Consider the following 23,513-nt stretch of genomic DNA (forward strand, 5'->3'; position numbering starts at 1 on the left):
TATAAACTGCGTGATGAAGTTAAGACGTTGCGTAAGGAAAGAAGGTAGGGAAACGGGAAGAAAGGGTATATATTGTTAACTTAGTTGCTTAGTTAATACGTATATAGGTAAAATAGGGTTCAGGTCGTGGTCCTAGCAGAACTTGGCAGAATTTGGTGGAACTTAGCAGAATATAGCAGAATGCCGTAAATTGCCGTTAAATTGCCATTAGATTGCCGTTAGATTGCCATTTCGCGGCTAGTCTCTAATTGCTAAGTCGGTAAAAATAGGTAGATGTGTGCAAGGTATTACGGGGGTATCCCGTAACAGTACCCCCCCTTTAAACTCGAGCTTCTATGAGATGGGGCTATGGTAGTTCTAGGTAAAGTTCGTAAAAGTCTTCTACGGCTTATATAAGTCCTACAGAGTTAATAGGTTCCTATAAGGACTTAGTAAAGCCTCTCCATTTTATAAGATATATATATTAGCGTTTCCGTTTATCGTACTTAATATTATCAATTCTTTTAATAAAGTACTCGTTCTCACCATCTACTTTAACTGGTGGGGGAGGGTCTTATATCTGTCTAGGCAGGGCGTCTAATATAGGGGCAGTAGGGCGGAGGACTAACGTATGGAATACGGGGTGGATTTTAACCGTATTAGGGAGCTTTAATCGGTAGGCATAAGGAGAGATAACCTTTTTAACCTTATAAGGGCCAGCGTTCTTCTAATTAAGTTTTTTAGTGGGTCGTTTTATATTTAGATTTCTTATGTCTAGCTAGACGAAATTACCAATTTAGTAGGCTGGTGCTAGGGTTCGTTTCTTATTCGCTGCGGCTTTATAGACAGATTAAGCCTATATTATCTCATTAGTAAGGAACTGTTATAGTTCCTCCATCTTCTCTATAAATTTATTTGCTTCTGCGACTTATAAGGCGTAATAAGTGGGGTAAGGAATATTACTAAAGGGTTTAAAACCCATTTATGGATGCTAGCCATAATTGGCTAGGAATGGGGAGACTTTTGTAGTTTCCAAGACGGAGTTATTTGCGGTAAACTCGGCGAATACGAGCTAGTTAATCTAGTCATCCTATAAATATAACGTGTATATCCGAATATACTATTCTATTATAGTATTTACGCGTTCTGTTTAGCTATCCATTTCTAGGTAATACGCGGTAAATAATAGTGCTTTAATGCGGAGTCGAGTAGTTAGTTCTTTTTAGAATGCTAAGATAAACTAGCTGCCTTTATTGGAGATAATCGTTTCGGGGAGTCCGTGGAGTTTTTATATATGATTTAGGAATAGTCGGGCGATGGTAGGCGTTAATATATTGGGGCAGGCGATTAAGTGTCTCATTTTAGATAGTCGGTCTATAACTACCATAATATTTATGTAGCCTTTACTCTTAGGAAGGTCAACAATAAAGTTAATTAAGATATCCTTCTATCTTCGGTCCGGAACAGGTAGCGGCTTTAAAAGACCGTTATACGTCTTATGCGAGGCTTTAGCTCGTCGGTAGGTGTGGCAGCTAGAGATATACCTTTATGTTATATTATATATGTTCGGCTAATAATACTCCTATTGGAGTAGTTCTAGGGTCTTTCCTTAGCCCGGGTGGCCGGCAATAGGTAGATTGTGTACGTGTTTAAGGAGTTTAAGCTTAAGCTTATTGTGATTAGGGATAACTAGACGGTTCTAGTAATATAAGCGGTTTCTATGGGCTTTACATTTACTTAGAGAAATCTTTTTAGAGCGTCTAATGCTATCTTATATTAGCTTAAGCGTCTCTTAAATAAACTCATTATTTGGGTATTCGTCAACTATAATCTATTTAATTGATTAATTAGTTATTTTAAGGACGTATACCATAAGATCTTTGGTAAGAGGGTTAAATAGTTTAGGGCGAAGCAGGGTCTGATTTCGGTAAGAGCGCGCTTCTTCTAAGGCTGGCACGTCTTATAAGCATCAGGTTAGAGTATTAGGCTTTTAGCCTTAAACGCCTAGGCGGTACGTAATTAAGAATTGGAAATGAGACAGATATTCTAACTAGCAGGCCTAACAATAACTTAGCTGTTTTGTGGTCATAAAGTACTGTAGGTTCTTATAGTCGCTAAGGACCTTAATTAGAAATCCAGCGCCTTCTAGTTCGGGTCGCCATTATTTAAAATATCTAATAATAGCTAACAATTCCTTATCGTAGATCTCGTAGTTACATTTAGCTAGGCTTAGTTATTTTAAGAAGTATACTATAGGGTATAATACTCCATCCTCGTTATATTAAGATAGGATGCCTTTAGTAACATAGTTAGATAAGTTGGCTTCTATAACACTTATTCGGTTTAGGTTAAAGTATTAAAGTATAGTCGCAGTAGTAAATATAACCTTTAGATAGGTAAAGGCCTTCTTATATTCCTTATTAAAGATAAAAACTTTATCCTTTTGGGTTAGAGCTATAAGGGGTAAAACTAGGGCGGAGAAGTTATTAATAAACCGTTAGTAGAAATTAGCAAATNCTATAAAGGCTCTTANNTCCNTAANNTTCTTAGGTTCTTNCNANTTTANAATTACTTNNACTTTCTTTNGGTCNATTTATATACCGTTTATAAAAATAAGGAGTCTAAGGTATAGGACTTCCGTTTTATAAAACTTACATTTATCTACATCTAATTATAGACTAGCTCCGTATAGGGCTTATAGGATAAAGTTAACGTGTTTCTAATATTTGGTTAGGTTATTACTATATATTAAGATGTCGTTAATATAAGCAGTACAGAAGATGTCCAGGTAGGGGCGCAGGGTGTTGTTTATATAATATTGAAACGAGCTTAGAGCGTTTGTGAGGCTAAATGGCATCACTAAGTATTTAAATAGTCTATACCGAGTATAAAATATAGTAAGCCATTTATCTCCTTTTGCTATATGGAGGCGGTTAAATGCAGAGATAATATTAAGCTTCGTATAGTAGCGAGCCTTACTTAGTTGGTTTAGTGTCTCCTATATTAACGGGATCGGATATTAGTTCTTAATGGTAACAGCGTTAAGAGCTTAGTAGTCTATATAGAAGCGTAGACCGCCGCCAGGTTTCTTAATGAAGATCACTGATACGGCTATAGGTAATAAGCTTGCTCTAATAAATCCTTTACTTAGGTTCTTATCTAAATACTTTTGTAGTACTTAAAGTTTATTTTAGGATATCCCGTATAAGGGTCCAAATCCAGGCTGCTTTCCTTCTTTAAGTATAATCTTATAGTCGTACGATCGGTGTTCCAATAGCTTATCGGCTTCCTTCTATAAAAATGCCTCTAGGCGGTTATAGTACTCTACTAGTACCTTTATAGCAGGGTTAGTGTGCTTCTTTGGTACTAAGGCCTTCTTAATATCAGCTATAGTGATAGTAAAGATTGTATATTTAGGTTTCTTAGCAAGTTACGCTAACGGAGTAGCTCTAATTATGCGGATATCTAGGGTACCAAGCTTATTTGGCTCGTCCGTAGTTTCTTATTTAGGTTTAGGTTTAGTGTTAGGTACGGAGTTAGTGTTAGATTTAGGTTTAGGTTCTTTAAGTATTCTTTTTATTATAGGATACTAGTTCTTTTGGTAGTTTTATATACTAAGCTTAAGTTTCTATTTAGTTTAGGGCGGTGTAGTGCTTAGTAATAACTTATGGAGCTTAGTGGAATTTTCGGATCCTTAGTGGGTATTAGTGGAATTCTTATATTAGTAGAATTCGGTGGAAATCTTACGTTAGTGGAATCTGGTGGATTCTTCAGATTTCGGTTCTAGGTCTAAGCAGCGAGTTATAAAGCACTTCTGCTTACAACGGGAGGCGGTAAATAGAAGCTTAAGGTTGTCCCAATTAATAGTTACCTTATATAGCTTCATCTAGGGTTATCTAAGGATTACTAAATAACCTAGGGTAGTAACGAAAAGCTTAATTAGTTCTTTGTGGTTTAGGTATTAGAGTTTTAGGGTTACCACGTGGGTAATACGGCCTAAAATAGTGCGTTTGCTATTAAATCTAAATACGTTAATATGCCGGTTAAGGGGGGTTAGGGTAAAACTATTATCTTACATAAAGATCTTGTTAATAAATCCTATGCCGCTAGCTCCTGTGTCAATTAGGATTTAAGCATTAGCCTATTAACTATTCTGCCGAAGATAGCAGTTAATGGTTATACTATGGTCCCAAAAGTCGGAGTTCGTGACGTTAAATGCGTTTAACGAGATCCTATAGCAGAGCCGTCCTAAAGAGCAACTTAGCTCCAGGACCTTTTTTTTAGAGGCAATTAGGGCGGGGTTCTTATAGGATATTAGTTAGAGCTTCGTCCTTATAAGTAGTGCTTACTAGACATAGGGCTGGAACCAGATAAAGATCAGGGACGGTAACCGGAAGATCAATATAGTAAACGGCTACTAGTGCTAGCCGTTTATAAATTATTTCAGGGTATAAGGACAGAGCAGTGGTTTAAGAGGTAGGAGCCACTTCTATATTTAAAGTAGAGGCCTAGCTTAATACGTCGTTCTTATTTAGAGGACCCTAATGGGGCGTATCCTAGGGTCCCAGTGTCAATATCTATGGCGTTAGGGTACTTAGGTTGAGATAATGACTTAATAGGCGTTCGCGGGGTTATCGTATTGTACCGATAAACGGGCTTCAGTGTAAGGCGTAGTATATCGTTATACCGTTTATTAATAACGTTTACGTAGGCGTTAAGAGTTTCTAGGAGGTCTACGCCTATTAGGGAGGTTTTTAGTTTAGGGCTTAGGGATTTAATAAGGCTGTTAATTAGTGCGGAGTCATTCCAGCCTATTTCCTTTGCGTAGCAGTTAAATTCGGAGAAGTATACTAGGAAACTTTTCTTTTCTTAAGTTATTTAGTTTATCTTTCTTTAAGCAGTAGCTTAGCGGTTTAGGTCACCGTATATAGCTTTAAGAAGTATAACTAGGCTTTATACTAAGTTTAGTTAGAGAGGTTTAATAAGGTTAGCTACGTCTCCTCCTAGTCAACTTAGGGCGTAATAGAGTTGGTTAGCTTTGGTTAGGTAGCGGTTAGCATTACCAGTTAGCTTATTCTTAAGCCAGCTTAAAAATAATTAAAGCTTTTATTATTTACTAGTAAATACTAGGAGGTCTAGTAGTTTCTCGGATCGTTTTAGTGCAGTAGTTGGCTCTATAGGGTGAGTAACTACTACTAATTCGGGGCTTGCATTCCGTGTATTCATCTCTAGAGATAGCGTTTGGTCTTAGGGCCTTAATATAGGCATCTTAAGGATGCGGACTTCTTCTTAAAGTGCTTTAATCAATTATTATTATCGTACTTCTTATTCGGCTTACTGTTAAGTTAAAGTAGCTTAGTGCTATACAAGGGCGTCTATAAAGGACTTTTATATACCTGCTAATTGTTCTTAAAGTGCGGCTATAATAGCGTCGGCCGTTATAGGGGCTTTAGGGTCATTCTGCATTTTCGGAGGGTAGTGTAAGTTTTTAACGCAATATAGTGTTACGGAGTAAGCATAAGCGGTAATAATATATAGCGAAGTAGGTATTATTAAGCTATATACATAAACTGCGTAATAAAGTTAAGACGTTATATAAGGAAAGAAGGTAGGGAAACGGGAAGAAAGGGCATATATCGTTAACTTAGTTGCTTAGTTAACACGTATATAGGCAGAATAGGGTTCAGGTCGTGGTCCTGGCAGAACTTGGCAGAATTTAGTAGAACTTGGCAGAATATAGCAGAATGCCGTAGATTGCCGTTAGATTGCCATTAAATTGCCGTTAGATTGCCATTTCGCGGTTAGTCTCTAATTGCTAAGTTGGTAGAAACAGGTAGACGTGTGCAAGGTGTTATGGGGGTGTCCCGTAACACACAGTTCCTAAGCAAGTTACTAGAGAAACTTACCTAGCCAGAGTAGCCTGCGTAAAAGTACGAATGTTATTATTAATAAGGACGAGCTGTTCGCATATACGCTCCTAGACACTATATATCCGAGAACGTTACGTCTCTATAGCAGTAGAAACCCTTATAGAATTAAAGAGTCTATAAGCGAGGGAAAACACCTTCTATTCCCGCCTATTACTATTAGGATATTGGCAGAAATCTTAGATAGCGCGTTAGAGCCTATAAGTCTTATACGTATAGACAGTAGGGATCTAGTATAATTAGCGAAATCTAAAATAGGACGGAATGGGAAATACCGGGACGTAGGTCTTTCTCCTACTACGACAATAGAAGCACTTAAATTTGTTTTCGCCAGAGTAAGGTATCTCACAGACGTGGGAAGGATCCTACGTAAGAGTATAAACGCAACAATAATAGCATTTTAGGGAAACTGCCGTAGGAGTAATAGATACTGTCTAGGGCGTTACCAGGAGATTAACAACACTGCCGCTGGTCTAGGGACGCGCAGAAGAACCATAAGCTATTATAAGAGAATACTCTAAGAAGTTAGCATCGTTATAAGAGATAAGGTGGGGATCCTATTACTTATAAACACGTTAAGAAAAGATAATAAGGCAGTAATAGAAGTACGGCTAGAGATATAAAAGCTAAAAGGCGAGATATAATGAAAACAGCCTATTTAAGAATAAGACGAATGGTGTTATTAATAAAAGGATAAGGGAGAGACAATAACTTATAAACAGAAAGAAATTAAAATAAAAGACGTCATTATTAAGGCCTATTTAGGTAAATGGGAATAGTGGTTAGTTAACATATTGTACCAGACAACCTCTAGATCTATTTATAACAAATTCCTAAAATCGGAGAGGTAAATCCCACCAAATTTTTATTACTATTATTGAAATCCTATTACGAAAACACTATAAGGAGCTAGGGTGGGAGAAGAGCAGAGGAATAAAAGATAAAGTGAAGTTCCGCGCTAGTAAAGAGCTGGCGATAAGTCGCACTATAGAGTACCTTTCCACTAAGGGTTTCCCCAGTAGTTTTAGCCGGAACTCTATAAAAGCTTAGTAGAGGCGAAGTCTTAGAGGACTAAGACCCTAAAAGGGGAGGCAATTATAACGGAATCCCCTAAGAGGTATATATCCGATAAGACGGTAGGAGGTTTTATCTATATCCCATCTATGTTCCAGAAGACATAGTTAGACAGGTTAGGGGCGAAAGATTTTACTAGCGTCTTGGAAGAAACATATAGGAAGCTGGTTCCCCTCTAGAGAAGAACTAGCAATTAGTCTCTAAATAGAAGTAGTTAGAAGCATTTGTCCTTTAATACATAAAACTTATTCTACCTTTAACTTACCTTTAACTTACCTTTAACTTACCTTCTACTTACCGGTAACACTATTAATTAGATAATTATATGTTCCGGTTAGGCTAGCCTCTTATAATTAGTAGCCGAATATTTTATTAAGTACGTCTTTAAGCTACACGGACTTCCTAATTTAATAATATCTAACTACGGAAGCTAGTTCGTTTTAGACTTCTAATAAGCCCTATATAAACAATTAAGTATATAAATATAACTCTCGACTATATTTTATCCGGAGATAGATAGTTAAACCGAAATTACAAACGCGATTATAGAATAATACCTATAAATATACTACTTCTACCTGCAAGACAACTAGGAAAAATGGCTACTGTTAGCTAAGTTTACTGCGAATAATATAAGAAACGAGTTAATAGGCGTGACGCCGTTTTACGCAACCTACGAATAAGACCCTTAGCTTAGATTTAAACTATAACCCAAAATTAATATAACAGGACCCACAATTAAGAGGATTTAACTAATTAACGCGTATAACTTCGCTAATTAAATAAAGTAGTTAACGGAACTATTATAAAGTAAATTAGCGTACGCTTAAATAGTATAGAAATGGCATATAAACAAAGGATAAGCTCCCGCGTGGAACTTTAAGGACGGTAATATAGTTTACCTAAATACATAAAACCTAAAGACTTAATAACCCTTAAAGAAACTAGACTAGAAGTTTACGGGCCTATACTAAGTTAAGAAGAAACTAAGCCCGTACGCTTATAAATTTAAACTACCAACTAAGATAAAAATATATCTAATATTTTACGTAAACTTGCTGTAACCCTTAAAGGGTAAACCTATAACTCGCGAAGTACCACCGCTACCTCCCGTAATTGTTAACAACGGCAACAGTTCTTACTTTATTAACTTAATTAACGATATATAATAGAAGATATAATCTAAATAATTTAAACTTCTTATTAAATGGGAAGGATATAAAACACGAACTTAGGAAACCTATAACTAGATTAAGACCGATGCGCCTTCCCTAGTAAAAGAATTCCATAAGGACTATCCTTTGCGGCCTACTCTGGCTAAATGGACATAACATAGAAATAAACAATTGCCACCTAATATAAATACACGAAACATAATAGTAGGAAGCTTAAAATTAAAAAAGACTTAAAATTAAAAAAGACCTAAAATACGTTATAATGTTTATAATACAATTACGTAACACATAAGATATTAAGGAACTTTGACCGCCGGTTAAAGTTGTCTAATTAGTTAGATCCGCCTTACTAAGACCTACTATAAAGATATCAGTTCTGCTTACCGCCTTAACTAAGCCAATAGCAATTTTCTATCCCAGGGATGGAAAATCCTAATTGGTCCATTTAACGATAGAATTGGTAAAACCCTATACTACCACCTAACGCGAAAATATAACGCGCGATAAGTTATAAGTCTTAACTAAAATTAGGGCGTGTTCGGTTGCAGCTCCAGATTGAATCTGGAGGCTTCAGAACCGAGTTGATCTGGAGCCTCAATCTGATCTGGAGGTGTCTGTTCGGTCAATCTGGCGACTTTCTGATCTGGAGCTCCTTCAGATCGGCAACCGCGTCAAATTCGCACGCTTTACCGTATATAGTAGTTGAACTTGAGCTCTTGGCGTCAGATCAATCTGGAGCCTTTTTCTCCAGATCAATCGTCAAGTTAAATCTGGAGCTCTGCTCGTGCCACCATGCCCCCACCGCCACCACCCTTACCGACGACAGTTTACTACTGCAGCTGCAAGCCCTATACGATGTCCTCTTAATTAATTCTTATTGTCGCCGTTCAGATCCGACCAAGCAGAAGACGTCGCTAATCCTGAGCCCCATCTAAGGCCTTTTTATTAGAACGATCAACCGAACAGTCGGCTTTATTTCAGATTGAGTACGACCACCAGATTAAGCGCCACTAATTATCCTCTAATTGACGCCGGTGAAAGCACGGATCAACGTCAGATTGAAAAAGCTCCAGATTGCAACCGAACACACCCTTAAATTATTTAGACCTTCGGCCAAAAGGGGGGTATTATAACGGGACTAGCCTAGTTATAGTAGGAATGTCTCAGTAAAACACTCAATAGATAAATTCTAACGCTTTAACCAAATTCTACTAGATTAATCGAATTACCGAAGTCCGTTAAAGACTGCGTGCGTATATACGCACGCATCGACCACCAAGCCCCTAACTATTTAATTATATAATTCTCTTGTTATTCCTTTCTCTTCTTTATACAACGCCTTGTTTCTAGCAAAAGCTATATACCCTTAAATTTAGATAGAATTTATATCATTCCTTCAAATCTTCCCAAAGTCTCTCCGCGCCCTTACAGCACCCCTATATAAGACTACCCCTTCTATTTAAAAACCTAGCTGCTTTATAATTGACTATATATTTAACTACTAATCAGTATTAGTCATATAGGGTAACCCACCAATAATAACTACTCGAGTAGGTTATAGTGATGTTAGTTAATAAAGCTTATTAATTAGAATGAGGAAGGGCGAGGAGCTTAAGACTCCTCGCTACGCTAGTGCCGCGGCGTTATATAACGACCGCCTACCTTATTCCCGACACTTAAGGTTATATATTTTTATATTTTTATATTTTTAATATATTATAATAGTTTGTTAATTTTATATATAATTGCAAAGTATATAAAAAATAATTAGTATTATATATATATATATATATATATTTTTTTAAAAAAAATTTGAACAAATCTTTTCTATATTAATATTTTTTATTACTTTAATATGCGATTTTTAACGCTTTTTATATTTTTATAATATTTACATTAAGTAAAAATAACTAACAAAAATTAATTTTATAAAAATTACTAACTTCTAATATAATAAATATAATATTTTTTACTTTTTTATATATTAAAATTTTAAACAAAGTAATATATAAGTAATTATATATTTATAATATTACCTATATATATATTTAATAGTATATAATTAAAAAAACTTAAAAATATTATATAAAATATTATAAAAATATATAACTTTTCTTATTTTCCTAATTTTTCTTTAAGTTTTCTTTAAAAAATTAATTGTTATACTTATAATAGTAATATAATAATAATAATAATTATAATTCTATATATTAAATAATTATATTAATGGGGTTTTTTTTTAAAATTATTTATTAGGGGGGTACAGTACATTGCACGACCAGCTTCCCCCCCCTTGAAAAAAAAAGTATATTTCGCTTCGGTACGCGGGCTCGCCAAATCGCCACCAACAAGCCGTATGCTTGGCTGCAAGAACTTTGCTTCTGGCGGACTTGAGATCGGCCTTCCTCCGCAGTGTCGTGATCTTTATCAAATATCGTGAGGCTTTCACCCGTACGACATTGCCAAATTCCATCGACCTCTCTGCAGAGACAGCGTTGTACTCGCGTTTTGGCGGCCACAACGGGAGGGGTAGTTAGTTAAGGGGGGGAGGAAGAAGCGTACGTCTTCAATTTTGGTTCTCCTGGCCAACCAAGGCGATTCTCTATGGCAACCAAAAAGGTCCTTGCGTGTAGCCACAGCCGTTCGCTACAATTACTATGTACAGTTGGTGGCAGTCAGGCGAGATTGGATGCGCGTACCGAATTTGAAATTTCGTAGCGCTCGCTAAAGGAGGGGGGGGGAAGCTGGTCGTGCAATGCACTGTAAGGTGCGATGCGAATTTTTCGGCTTGGCGAATTTTTACCGATATTTCGTAAACGACTGTAACGGGTTAGCCACCCAGACGAGACAGCCACCCACTCGAGACAGTGCACGGACCAGAAAATCAAGATCAATTTGATATCAAAATCAATAACCCAAATCTATTACATAAATACACTATAATCCATTAGTAGTTCCTTCCAAACCTTCTTTGCAAAGGTAATAACTCCTTATAATACAGCCCTCCTTTCCTTTACTATAGTCTCTTCCTGCTCCTTTTAAAGCTTTTCCTTGTTCTTCTTTTAAGCCTCAGCCACAGATAGAACTCGCGCCTTCCCATATGCAGCTTTTGTCTTACTGTAACGCTGCTTCTTTTACTTTTCAAGAAGCTCTTAATTTATTCGCTTAAGGATTATATTATCAGCTACTGCACTTAAGGTAAACTGCTAAATATTATATATAACTTTAGAATAAAAGGGTAATATACCTTGTAAAAGCTGCCTAAATATAGCCGTAAGTTTCTTCTCTATAGAAGGAGACATAGGTATATTAAATCGATGGCCGTTCTTGTCCGTAAAGCTTATATAAGGAGTCGTTGGCTAAGCCGTTAGCTAAGCTATTAGCTTAATCTTTTATAAAACAACTAAAGGATTAAACGGTAGAAGGCCTGTTGCTCGCCATATACTTACTATATTTATAGGTGATATAGCTTTATATTATGCAGCTTGGTAATACTTAAGGAACTTAGGCTTAGTAATATTAACAGCTCCATAAAACGTAAAGTCGTAAAGGCGCTTTTTATAAGCTCTTGCCAAAGGACTAAATATACCAATATTTAGGGGTTGAAGTAGGTGTGTTAAATAAGGTAGTAGATAGAGGGGGATAATCTTATAAGTCTCGCAATACTTAGCGAACTGTATTAACACGTGGCTCTTATATCCGTTAAGAATTAATAAGTAATAGATTTCTTAGAGTCGTGGCTTTATATATTAATTAAAGTGTTTTAACTAATTAACTGCAATATCTGAATTTGTCTACCCTAAATCGCTTACTTAAATAACTGTCTTATAATTAAGTTCGGGTAATATCCAAGATCGTTATACTTGTTTCCCTTAAAATATAAGGTAAAAAGGTAATTAATATTAACCTCCTAATATACACTTAATAATAGACACCTAATTGCGATTGCCTGGCTCTGTAATAAAGGCTTAAGCCTCTAATTAAGGAATAAGCACCTTAACCTTATCGCCTGCCCCTATCGCAATTCCTTTCTCATCTATATTATATTAATCGCTTAGGGGAATCGTATACTTAGTAACGGTAGCTTTATAGAGGCTAAACTATTCCTTAATAATATTTAGATCCTTAGAATCCTTTTACTTTTAATTAAGGCCTTAGGCAAATTAAGCTTAAAGCTCTAGGTGTTGGGTAAGGAAGTTTTTATACTAGTATTAACTAAGCTTTAGAGGACACTTCTTTACAGTAAGGATACTTTTAGCTATTAATTTAAGGTGTTAAATTTAAGGTGGCTAACCCTAAGCTCCTATTATATTAATCTATTTAACTAGAGAGGACTCCTTAATAACCGAGAGCTTTTAAAGCTTTTGGTGATACTCCTTGCTTAATTAGCGGCCGTTACGACGGTGGTAAATAGAAGAAGGCGATAGGTTGTATATTTTGGCAAGCTCACGGCCAGATAGGTCAGGATTGGCTTCTAATGATTGAAGAACAATTTGCATACGATCTTCCTTACTAAGCGATAGCGATTTAGGGGTGGTAGAGGACATAGTGGTGGTGTGGTAAAAGGAGTATTTTGATGTTTTGATTTTGATTTTGGTAGGAGGTCCGTGCACTATCTCGAGTGGGTGGCTGTCTCGTCTGGGTGGCTAACCCGTTAACCCCGACCGATAACGTAAGTTAGGGGGTTATGACGGTGTCGGTAGTTCCGACGGATTTTCCTACCGCCTGCCTGGTTGGGCTGACCGCCTTCCTAACTAGATATACTGCCGCACCTTTTAACCAGCCTCATTTTCAATACTTCCTTAATAATTACCTCCACCACCAACCTTACTAATTATGCCTTGTTGGCCTTAAGCTCCTAATACAGAAGAGAAGATATAGCTAGCTATTAAGGCCTATAAGCTCGGTTATTATAAAAGTAAGGAAGGCTGCGCAAAAGTATATAATATTAATCTAAATACATTTCGTTATCGCCTTAGTGGAAAGCAGAGGTCCCATTAAGTCGCCCACACCAACTAATATCGTATAAGTCCTGCCGGTGAGGATGCGATAGTTTAACATTGTATTTACCTTACTTAAGCTAGATTTCTATATTAATATCGCACTATTCGCACCATTGCCACCCTTATACTTTAACGCGAATCTACTATCCTTCCACGTTATATCTTAGTTGATCCTTTAAGCAGAATATAGATATATTAGTTCCTAAAACGGTAGAAAGAGCTACGTACTTATTACGTACGTTCTCTTGCTACGGAATAAGCTCTTACTGGCAATAATCTAGCCCGCGTATAGCAGTTCTTTAAAGACTACACCACCGCTAAGACTTAGTATAACGTCGCCGAATTAGACGTTTGGAACATGGATGAGACTAGCTACGCTATAGGCTTTGCCTATAGTACTAAAGTAGTAGTACTGCGAGGTAGTCTCGTTAATTTTAAGACGATTAATAGATTAAGAGAGTAGGTATTGCAGATTAATGGGATTGGGATGCATGGCCAAACAATACCACCGTTTATTATTTTCCAAGGACGCTAGTATACAGCTTTGCTATAGCAGGAAGCTATAGAGGCTGTAGGCGAGTGTACAATTAGAATATTAGAAAATGGCTAGTTAAATTAAGAGCTCGGCATAAAATGGCTGCAATATTTTAAGCAATATACTTAACGAACTAAGGCTTGGTAGGCTTATTAAGAAGATAAAGAAGACTCTTAACACTATAGCTATCGACTTCTTATTATGGACGGCCATAGTAGCCACGTAAATATTAACTTTGTAGAGTTCTGCTAGGCGTATAAAATTATTCCAATTTGCTTACTACTATATTCTATCCACTTTCTCTAGCCTCTTAATTTGGTTATATTTTTAGTTCTTAAGCGTCTTTATTTATCTAAAGTCGATAAGTATATAGTAGAAGGAGTTACTAGTATTAACAGGGAGTGGTTTCTAAAGATTCTTGGCGAGATTCGGCCCCAAGTATATACCACTAAGTTAATTAATAGTGCTTTTAAAGCAGCCGGCCTCCTACCTTATAACCCTAAACGAGCTCTAAATCGCTATAGTAGAACGCCTTTATCTTAGTAACCATCTACTCTACTACCTATTAATGCACTAGTAACGCTTTTATCCTCTCCTTTATATCCTTATATGCCCTAATCCTATAATAATTAAGCTTAATACGCTTATATAATCCTTTACCCCAAAACTACACCTAAAGCGGCTAAGGTAGTTATTAGTAAGCTTATACAGCGGCTATAATTGTTAGAAGAGGGTATAGAGTTAATGGAGGTAGAAGCTGCTAAGCTTTATAATAATACTATAGAGAGAAATAAGAAGAAGTAGAGGAAGCGTACCGTACTCTCTACCGCATTAGTACTTACTACTTAAGCAATGTAAGCTATTGCTGATACTAAGAGTATTGCTAAGGAAGATAAGAAGCAGGCTAAGATTGCACAAGATTAGGCAAAGATTTAGCGCTAAACTGCTGCTATAGTTGTAAAAGAACAACTAGAAGCTTGGAAAGAAGCCCGTATAGCCGCCGTAAAGCTTAAGAAGGTTGCTAATTAACACCAGAGGGAGGCCAGTAAGGCAGGAAAGGTGGTAAAGAAGATATAGAAGGCTGCTAATACCGTATCTAGTATATACAATAAAAAGCTTACAGAGGACTCTCTATATGCGCTTAATTGGGTAGTAGAGGAAGCGATATCTATATAAGATGCTGCTAAACGGCTTTAAAAACAAGCTGAGGATGTTACGGACGCTTTAAGTACGATGTTACGACTACTTGGAGAAGAAACGGAAGAAGCTAGTTGGTTGATTCAAGCACGGTCCAGGATGGAGCCGATAGAGCCATGTGACGAGGAATGGTAACCGAGGTCACGTGGGGTGATCTGTATGATCTGTAGGATCTGTGTGATCCGTGACAGAGCAGACAGAGCACACGTACATCACGTACAAGAAGGATTTCATAGGAGTACGGTTGTGTATTTAAGGACCCTCAGTCCCTACCTAGATAGTTCCTTCCTTGTAGTGATTCTCAGAATACAATTGGAGTTAATCTGTTGGGCAACCACTCCACTAGTTGTTATTACGTTGTTGACTTTAACTCACATCACCTACACACCTAGCCCAATAACGAGCCCATCGTAGTTCTTGCTACAAGGTTCCGTTACAGAGGAGTTAATTGCTGCTGCATCTATTACCTCTGCTCACTATAAGGACCTTCTTGCCGCCTCTAAGAGAGCTAAGGAGGCAGCTACTTAAGTAGATAAGCTTCTAGATAAGCTTCCTGATGCGGATATTAATGAAGATAGCTCCTCTAGCGATAGTGAGGTGTCAGATAAGGAATTTGGGCCGCGAATTCGGACTTATGCAGGCCTCTTGGAGTAATTGGCTGGCTGCTATACTACAAAAAGTCGATATAGAGCTTCTCCCATATATATTTACGGCTTTTTAATAATATAATATTTTCTGATGCTTTTTGCTGCAAATTGGTGGTGGTTTTGGCATTTGGCAGTATTTTGGTGTTCCAAAATCCGTCGGAACTACCGACACCGTCATAACCCCCTAACTTACGTTACCTTGAAATCGATCTGTATTGCCAGGCACGCATGTGCAGAAGCTCTCAACTCGGTTTCAACCCTCCACGATAGAAGCCTACGTGTGGCGGCATAACTATTATAGGTCATCAGCTGACTGCTTAAACATTATGAGCAAGGTAGTGCTAGCACGGGCTTCGCAATCGCTTCTGCACTGCCGACAATCCTCCCTTCACATTCACCATCGACCAACTCTATCTCTAATAAGACACGGAAGCCCGATTCGCAACATCACACCTCGATATGCCTCTACAGCGCAAGATGTTGCCACCAATAGCCGTTCGATTGTCACCCGCCTGAAAAATATTTTTTATGGGGCCTCGATTGTGCTGGTTTTGGGATTTGGATATCTTTATATTACCGACACCAGGGCTAGCTTCCACCAGTGGCTTGTTGTACCAGCCCTACGAATGATATATTTCGATGCCGAGGAAGCGCACCATGCAGGCACAGCGGTATTGAAAGCATTATACAGCTTCGGGCTCAACCCTCGGGAGCGGGGCAATCCAGATGGCGCTGGAGACCTTCATGTCGAGATTTTTGGACATACTTTGGATAACCCTATTGGCACATCTGCAGGAATTGACAAAAATGCAGAGTTACCGTCCCCTCTTCTTGCGCTTGGCCCTGCAATTGTTGAAGTTGGTGGAGTCACACCCCTGCCACAGGAAGGGAATCCGAAACCAAGGGTTTTTCGAATACCGTCTCAGAATGCTCTCATCAATCGCTATGGGCTCAACTCGGAAGGGGCGGATTATGTAGCTATGAGACTACGGCAACGAGTGAGGGAGTTTGCCTACAAGATGGGCTTGGGCATTGATGAGGAAGCTGAGCGGATTGTGCTGGATGGGGAGGCTGGAGTGCCCCCAGGATCGCTGACACCCGGAAGGCTCATGGCCGTACAAATTGCAAAGAACAAGAACACGCCAGATCAGGATCTTGAAGCCGTTAAAGGAGATTACGTGTACTGTGTCAAGCACTTAGGAAAGTACGCAGATATCATTGTCGTCAATGTTTCCAGTCCGAATACACCAGGACTTCGATCGCTACAGAATGTCGGGCCACTAACCCAAATATTAACTGGCGTTGTTCAGGCTGTAAAGGAAGTTGACAGGAAAATAAAGCCTGTTGTAATGGTCAAAGTCAGTCCAGACGAAGACTCTGAAAGTCAAATTTCTGGCATCTGTGAGGCTGTTTGGGATTCCGGTATTGATGGAGTGATTGTCGGTAACACAACCAAGAAACGGCCAGATCCTATTCCAAAGGGTTACATTATGCCATCAATGGAGTCAAGTCTACTTTCAGAGCAGGGAGGATATTCTGGTCCGCAGATGTTCGAGCGGACTCTTTCGTTGGTCAAGCGGTATCGTAGCACCCTAGACCAGGGCCCAAGAATTGATTCTTCTACATCACCACAATCCGAGAAACCCATTACCGGCCTACCATCCGGAGACTCGATCGAAAGCCCTCTAATTGGGAAGATAGAGTCCGACCAACTCAAGTCGGAAACCAGTCTCATTAAAGGTAGCTTAGGTCGAAACTCGGAGCTAGACACTGTGAATCTGCCAGTCAGTCCTAATACCCCCTCAGAATTCACACCCGGGAGCCCTATTGCCGCAAGCCTATCATCCCGAAACTCTAAAGTCATATTTGCAACTGGCGGAATTACAAACGGCAAACAAGCCGTAGAAATTCTCAATGCTGGCGCTAGTGTAGCAATGATATACACAGCAATGATCTATTCTGGAGCGGGCACAATAAGCAGGGTTAAAGGTGAAATGAGGGACGAGATACGAAAGAGGTAGACTCCTATATTAGTATATATAACGCCTATATATGGGTTATATAGTATATACCTATGGTATACGCTATAGTGTTATAGAGAAGTTTTAGTGCAACCGCTATTGTTATAGATATACGACGCTCTCACTTTATAAAGTAAAGCCAACATATATATATTCAATCACTTGATATATATGCGCATTAAATTGGCAAAGTTAGACGATATTTCATAAAGTGGGTGATTTGATGGTTCGAGGGGAACACCCAAACTCTCCATGAAGCGTTAACGATAGGCTGCTGCAATGGGGCTTTTATGCTCCCTAGTCGCTCGATATAGGCTCTCCTACCTTAGTCCAAGCTAAAGCAAATGCTCCAATTAATTAGACCCTTAAGTTCTCCAGAAGCTCTCCTCCCACGAAGCACGCGGTCCTGTCCCATCCGGCAGCAAACATACTGCTTGTTACTCTCAACCGGCCAAAGCAGCTCAATTGCACTAACATAGAAGGGCACGCTGAGCTTGATCGGGTCTGGAAATGGCCAGATGGCGAGGCGGGACTTAACGCGGGGATAGTTACTGGAGATGGAAGGGCATTCTGCACAGGCGCGAATCTTAAAGGTACGTAGATGGAATCCCTATCCCTAGACAATCTTAGTGGGAAGCGCTGTAAGATATACTCGCTGTCGTTTAGAATAGGATACGCTGAATCAGTCCTCGGCTCCTCGCCCATGCCCGCCTCAGGTTTCGGTGGCTTCTCTCAACGAACGGGCCTGAAGCCTACCATCGCTGCAGTGAATAGCAATATGCTTCGGTGGCGGCTGTGAGATCATAAACTGCGACATTGTTATCGCCTCTCCATCCACGACCTTTGCGTTACCTGAAGTAAAGAGAGGGGTGGTTGCCATTGCCGGTGCCTTACCAAGACTAGTACGAACAATTGGGCGGCAAGAGCTATAGAAATGTGCTTAATTGGTAGGGTGTTTACTACAAAAGAAGCAGCGGAGTGGGGTTTGGTCAATAAGGTCGTGAATGATGCGGTTCAGGGCGTTGTGGATATGGCACACATGAATGTTGAGAACAGCCAGGATGCTATTACTGTTAGTAGGGAAGGCATAAAGATGGGCTGGGAGGGGTTTGGTGCTGAGGAGGGAACAAGATTGTGGCAGGAAATATGGTATCCAAAGCTTCTGGCCGGAGAGAACGTAAATGAAGGTGTTCGCGCATTTGTGGAGAAAAGGGAGTCCAATTGGAAAGCGGCAAAACTTTGATGACTTTCCGCATGAATTTTCGTATAGCTATATAGCTTTGGGTTTCGAACTTCGTATCCTTGGGTATACCGTAGCACCATAACATCTAATCGCCTAAGTACTATTCCGTAGGAATCTCTTCAATAACCAAACTCCCAAATATCCTTCTCATAAGCATCCGTTAGTCGCTTATCTTCGCTATACCTAAAAGCACGCAAATTAGATAATATTCACTAAGCAGGTCGATAACAGCGACTTACTTCTCCTGCCATTTCACAAACCCACCCTCCAGTACCAAGACCTTCTGCCCCGGACTCTCTACCTTCCCGTTACTATCTTCGCTATCCTCTCTCACCGCTCCTTTCGCAGTCATTGCAAGCAACCTCTTCCTTTCTCTCATATACCGTAATGCAGCACTAGGCCCGCGTTGCTGACTCAACGCGCAATGGAACACAACTACCTCTTTATCTTTCAGCGTCCGTACTAGTTCGGGTACTTTATAGTCTAACTGAGAGGATGGAACATGCGCGCTTCCTCTTATGTGGCCGCCGATGTGGTCGCTGTCCCGGACGTCAATGATAGCCATGGAGGAGGGTGAGGTGAGACTGTTGCTTGATATTGTGCCGGGTTGGAGGAGCTGCGCAGAGAGTTCTTCCCGTGTTATGTACTGTAGGTTCGAGATCGTAATGTCAGACATGACGGAGTGGTTTGGTTTAATTTGGTAGTATGAATATAGGCGGAAAGCGTCCATGTACGCAAATGCGGGGTGTAAAGCGTGGGTAGATTCCGAGTGCGGGGTAATAGGGCACAATTTAAATATGATGTTTGAGGTTGTCGGTCTCGAAGGCGTATTACTCAATAGGCATCTTGATTTGGACTTGATGTATGATACAGGCAGTGCCTAGTTATTATCTCATAAATCAGACGCTCCGTAACTAGTTGAATTTCAACTAAACTTAGTTAGATTAGCACGTGCACGGTTAACGTAACCGACCACACTTGACTCAGCATGCTCAGACTAAGAAACAGATAAATATCCGCTGCGCGGATAATCGAATATCCGCAAGCTAACCTATTCGATCAATCTATCTGTTTCTTAGTCTGAGCTACTTTGGTAAGCTTTTGGAAGCCAAGCCGGTTTATTTATATGAGGTAAACCATTAACTTTAACGAAATTAATATAAGCAACCGCCACGTCTATTATCCTGTCAATACCTATATTAAAATTACCTTAATTAGCTCTCTAATTAATAGATTTTCTAGAACCAACTACCAGCTATAGGCGCATCTAAAAGGCGTTAAAGAAACCCCTTTATTTCATTTAGTAGGAGCTAGTCTTCTCAAGCTTTTAATAATAAACTACCCTCTCTATTAATTAATACCACTAGAGGATTAAGAGATACAGCGGATATAGTGCCCGAGGGCATCAGCCGTCTTATCCCACCCCTATTATCTCCCCTATTATCTCCCCTATTATCTCCCCTATTACTATCCGCAGCTTAATAGCGGTCCTTAATAGCCTACTTACTACTACCAAACTATATAGATCCCCAAGAGGATAAAGAAGCAGAAGTTAATAAAATACCTATAATATCCGCAATATCCGCTAAGAAGATATCCGCTACAGAGAAGGTTTAGGTAATTATTAACTATCTTAGGCTATAGCGGATATCTATAGGAGACCTAGCGCTTAAATAGATTATAATAGCTAAAGGTTTACACAAGGCACTAAAGAAAAAAAAAGTAAGGGAGCTTCTTAATAAACTCCTAAAGAATGCTGATATCCTAAATATCTATACTAAAGAGATAGAGAAGCGCGGTATAGTAGGTACTAGTGTTACTCTTACTATCTAGGGAGAGCTTAAAGAGCTAAGGGAGAAAGAGTTACTATTTAGCAGCTTTAACCAATATGCGGATATTAAGTAGCTTAACCTTAGGCAGTGCTATTAAGCCGTAAAGATTTACGCACCTATACTAAAGCATATAATTATAGCATATTAAGAGAGTTAACGTAAATATTCTCTATATAAAGGCCGTGCGGTTTTAATAGCTTCTACGCTTATATTTAGCCTTTTATAAAACTCCATAAACTATATCCTATAGCTGCTAGGAATATATCTTTAAGCTAACGGTATTAAGCGCCGCGTGCTTTCTATACTCTATAGGCTTAGATTAATTAATAGTTATANTANTTTAAACNGGCAGAAGGAGCNNATAGCCTANGAATTAAGGTTTAGCCTANAATCTCNGCGGTATAGGTATATACTAACCTATATATAGGTAAAAATCCGCTTAATAGGTGCAGCTTCTAATACTATTATTATCTATAATAACTTCAACTACCTCTAACGAGTTTAGTATCAAACACTTAGGGATACTAGGACGTTCTATTCGCGCATAACTAGTAAGCTTATCTTTAGTGTAAGTATACCTAATAGTAGGCTTTAATAGAGTATGCTTCGTGCGGATATTTTAATTAAGTTTTTAGATATTATAGAGGCTCTAGGTAATTTACAAGATAAGATATAAAAGTAAATCTTAATAGCTTTAATCTATAAAGCTATTATAAAGGCGTACCTAGGCCTTAATATATTACTTAGCAAAAACCTACGGTTTAAATATCTACGTATGCCTTCTATTAATATAATACCCGCTACGCGGACGTCTAGGTTTAACCTAAGACCTATTATAACTAAAGAGGCTTCTATATCTAAAACCTATAAGGTACTAAACAACATTTTTCTCTATTAAATAAATCTATAACGCACTAATAAAGTATTTAAGGAGCGACTGTTTCTAATCTATAGTAATTAAAAGACCGTAAAGCTTATTCGGTTATATTAGGGAGAACGTACTAAGTTAATATCCGCCTATAATAGCCTGCGTTAGGCTCTACCTATTTTAGCTCTTTAACACCTAAAGCTAAACTACCTATATATGGTTATACAGTATTACTATAGTGGCAAGCAATTAGCCTAAGAGTACTCTACGCTGTATACCTATATAAACTACCTAGGTCAAAGAAATATCCCAGCTAAGCGCGCGCTATTTTATTATATAGAGGAGCTAATTCTCTATAGCTTNNACGCTTNTATTNTAGNNTTNCTCNATACTTAGATTAAGGAGTCTTATAATACTAAGTCGCCTATAGATATTAAGCGGTACCTTAAAAGCCTATCTCCGCAACGTCTATTAGCAGTGGTTAAGAATATCCGCATAGCGGTTTTCGGTTAGGAAATCTCTTAGGCGGCTAACTATACTAGCTAGCCTGCGGAACTATAGTAAAAGGGTCACCTTAAGTAGGCTAGTAGTACTATATCCTTATAAACACTTTCTAAGCCTACTAATGCAGAGTTTCTAATATATGTCCGCTTTTTATAACTAGTAAAGACGTATAAGGTCCTTAAGCACGCCATTAAGCTTGCGGATATTGGCCTACTTAGCCACGTACTCCCCCGCATTTATATCTATTTTATAGGTAGTTAAAATAAGAACTATCTACTAAAGATATTACGTTTCTTCTAGTTAACTTTAATAGATACTTGTTTCCCTAAGCTCTAGTAAGCTATCCTAGTAAATAGTTTAGTAAATATCCGTAGCGAATAGGATAGTTACTACCTAATAGATCTCGATAACGAGCTACTTAATAGGGAGCTAAAGCAGCTTATACATACTCGTGGCAATTTAACATTTAACTTAGACTTACTCTTCCGCTGGAGCATTTATATAACTAATTATATAGGGCCACTATATATAAAGTTTAAGATTATATTTGGCGAACGGATATCTACTCAATATACTGTTAAATCTCCTACAGTAGATATTTAATTACTTGCTAATGCGATTGCCAAAGGTTTTATTATCCGCCATTAGGCACAGCAAGCAAAGATAGAAGCGCCGCCTCTACTACAACTAGGTATTAAACGACTTAATTAATCTGCCCTTAACGAGTTTAATTTACAGCTAGGCAGTAATCTTTCCGCCGTATTTAATGAGCTTAATCTCTATAATAATGATAATAAGCTAGATAGCTTCGTACTCCCTACTAACTTTACTTAAACCTAGCTTTAACCTACATATAAGTTGCTTAATAAGTAATACAAGATATTAGCTATAAGCTATTACTATAACCGTTTAATATCCGCTATAGTTAGTAGCACTAGTACATATTCCTAAGTAATTAATATTATTAATTAATTAATCTATTTAGTTCCTAGGCCGCGCTTACTAGGGGTATAGGGTATAAGGGGAAAAGGGGGCGTTATCCTAATAAATATTAGCTACTATAGTTATAATATCCGCTTAGCGGATATAAGGTAAACTTACCTAGTATTAGCTAACCCCACCTAATATTAACTAACCTCGCCTAATATTAGCCCGCTGTATACTAATTAGCGTTGCCGTTAATTTCCTATAGTGCTCTTTACATATATTTACCTCTGTTTAATCGCGCTAACCGCCTTTATAGTACTAATAAAGACGTATCTAACTAGCGGGTTACTAGCGGTATAGATATATCTAACGGCTAGTATAAGGGTAATAATAGAGGAGTAGGAGCTAGAGACCCAAGAGTTGGCAAAGGTATAGGTATATCCTCTTCCTAAGTTATTAGCAAGAGGTCTATAGCTGACTGTTAACTAGCCTACAATATATTAGCGCCACAGTAAGGCGCTAATTGCCACAGCGCTAATATTTTAAATCTCCTATCTAAAACCTGCAAAGCCTATATAAGA

General features: G+C 38.4%; 4 protein-coding genes across 4 annotated transcripts; 2 read left to right on the forward strand and 2 right to left on the reverse strand.

The window, feature by feature from the left end:
• Positions 1–11,485: 11,485 nt before the first annotated feature.
• K441DRAFT_728630 (uncharacterized protein) lies at positions 11,486–11,877 on the reverse strand (the record flags this gene model as incomplete). The annotated part of the gene is made up of 1 exon (XM_067654179.1): positions 11,486–11,877. A coding segment is annotated over one exon (246 nt), but the record flags the coding sequence as incomplete, so codon positions are not given.
• Positions 11,878–15,753: 3,876 nt separating this feature from the next.
• On the forward strand, positions 15,754–17,751 carry K441DRAFT_664336 (FMN-linked oxidoreductase). The gene has a single exon (XM_067649338.1). It carries the CDS (start codon positions 15,864–15,866, stop codon positions 17,556–17,558), a length of 1,695 nt encoding a protein of 564 aa, XP_067501259.1. The 5' UTR covers positions 15,754–15,863; the 3' UTR covers positions 17,559–17,751.
• A 510-nt stretch (positions 17,752–18,261) lies between these two features.
• On the forward strand, positions 18,262–18,801 carry K441DRAFT_688756 (uncharacterized protein; the record flags this gene model as incomplete). The annotated part of the gene is made up of 3 exons (XM_067652225.1): positions 18,262–18,324; positions 18,359–18,460; positions 18,538–18,801. The coding sequence occupies 3 exons, from the start codon at positions 18,262–18,264 to the stop codon at positions 18,799–18,801; spliced, it is 429 nt and encodes a 142-aa protein (XP_067501260.1).
• Positions 18,802–18,920: 119 nt separating this feature from the next.
• Positions 18,921–19,477, reverse strand: K441DRAFT_573876 (Cdc25 family phosphatase-like protein Ibp1; the record flags this gene model as incomplete). Its single annotated transcript, XM_067644071.1, has 2 exons — positions 18,921–18,984; positions 19,041–19,477. 2 exons carry the CDS (start codon positions 19,475–19,477, stop codon positions 18,921–18,923), a joined length of 501 nt encoding a protein of 166 aa, XP_067501261.1.
• Positions 19,478–23,513: the final 4,036 nt, after the last annotated feature.

Source organism: Cenococcum geophilum (genome assembly GCF_001692895.1).
Source record: "Cenococcum geophilum 1.58 unplaced genomic scaffold K441scaffold_37, whole genome shotgun sequence".
NCBI lineage: Eukaryota > Fungi > Ascomycota > Dothideomycetes > Gloniales > Gloniaceae > Cenococcum > Cenococcum geophilum.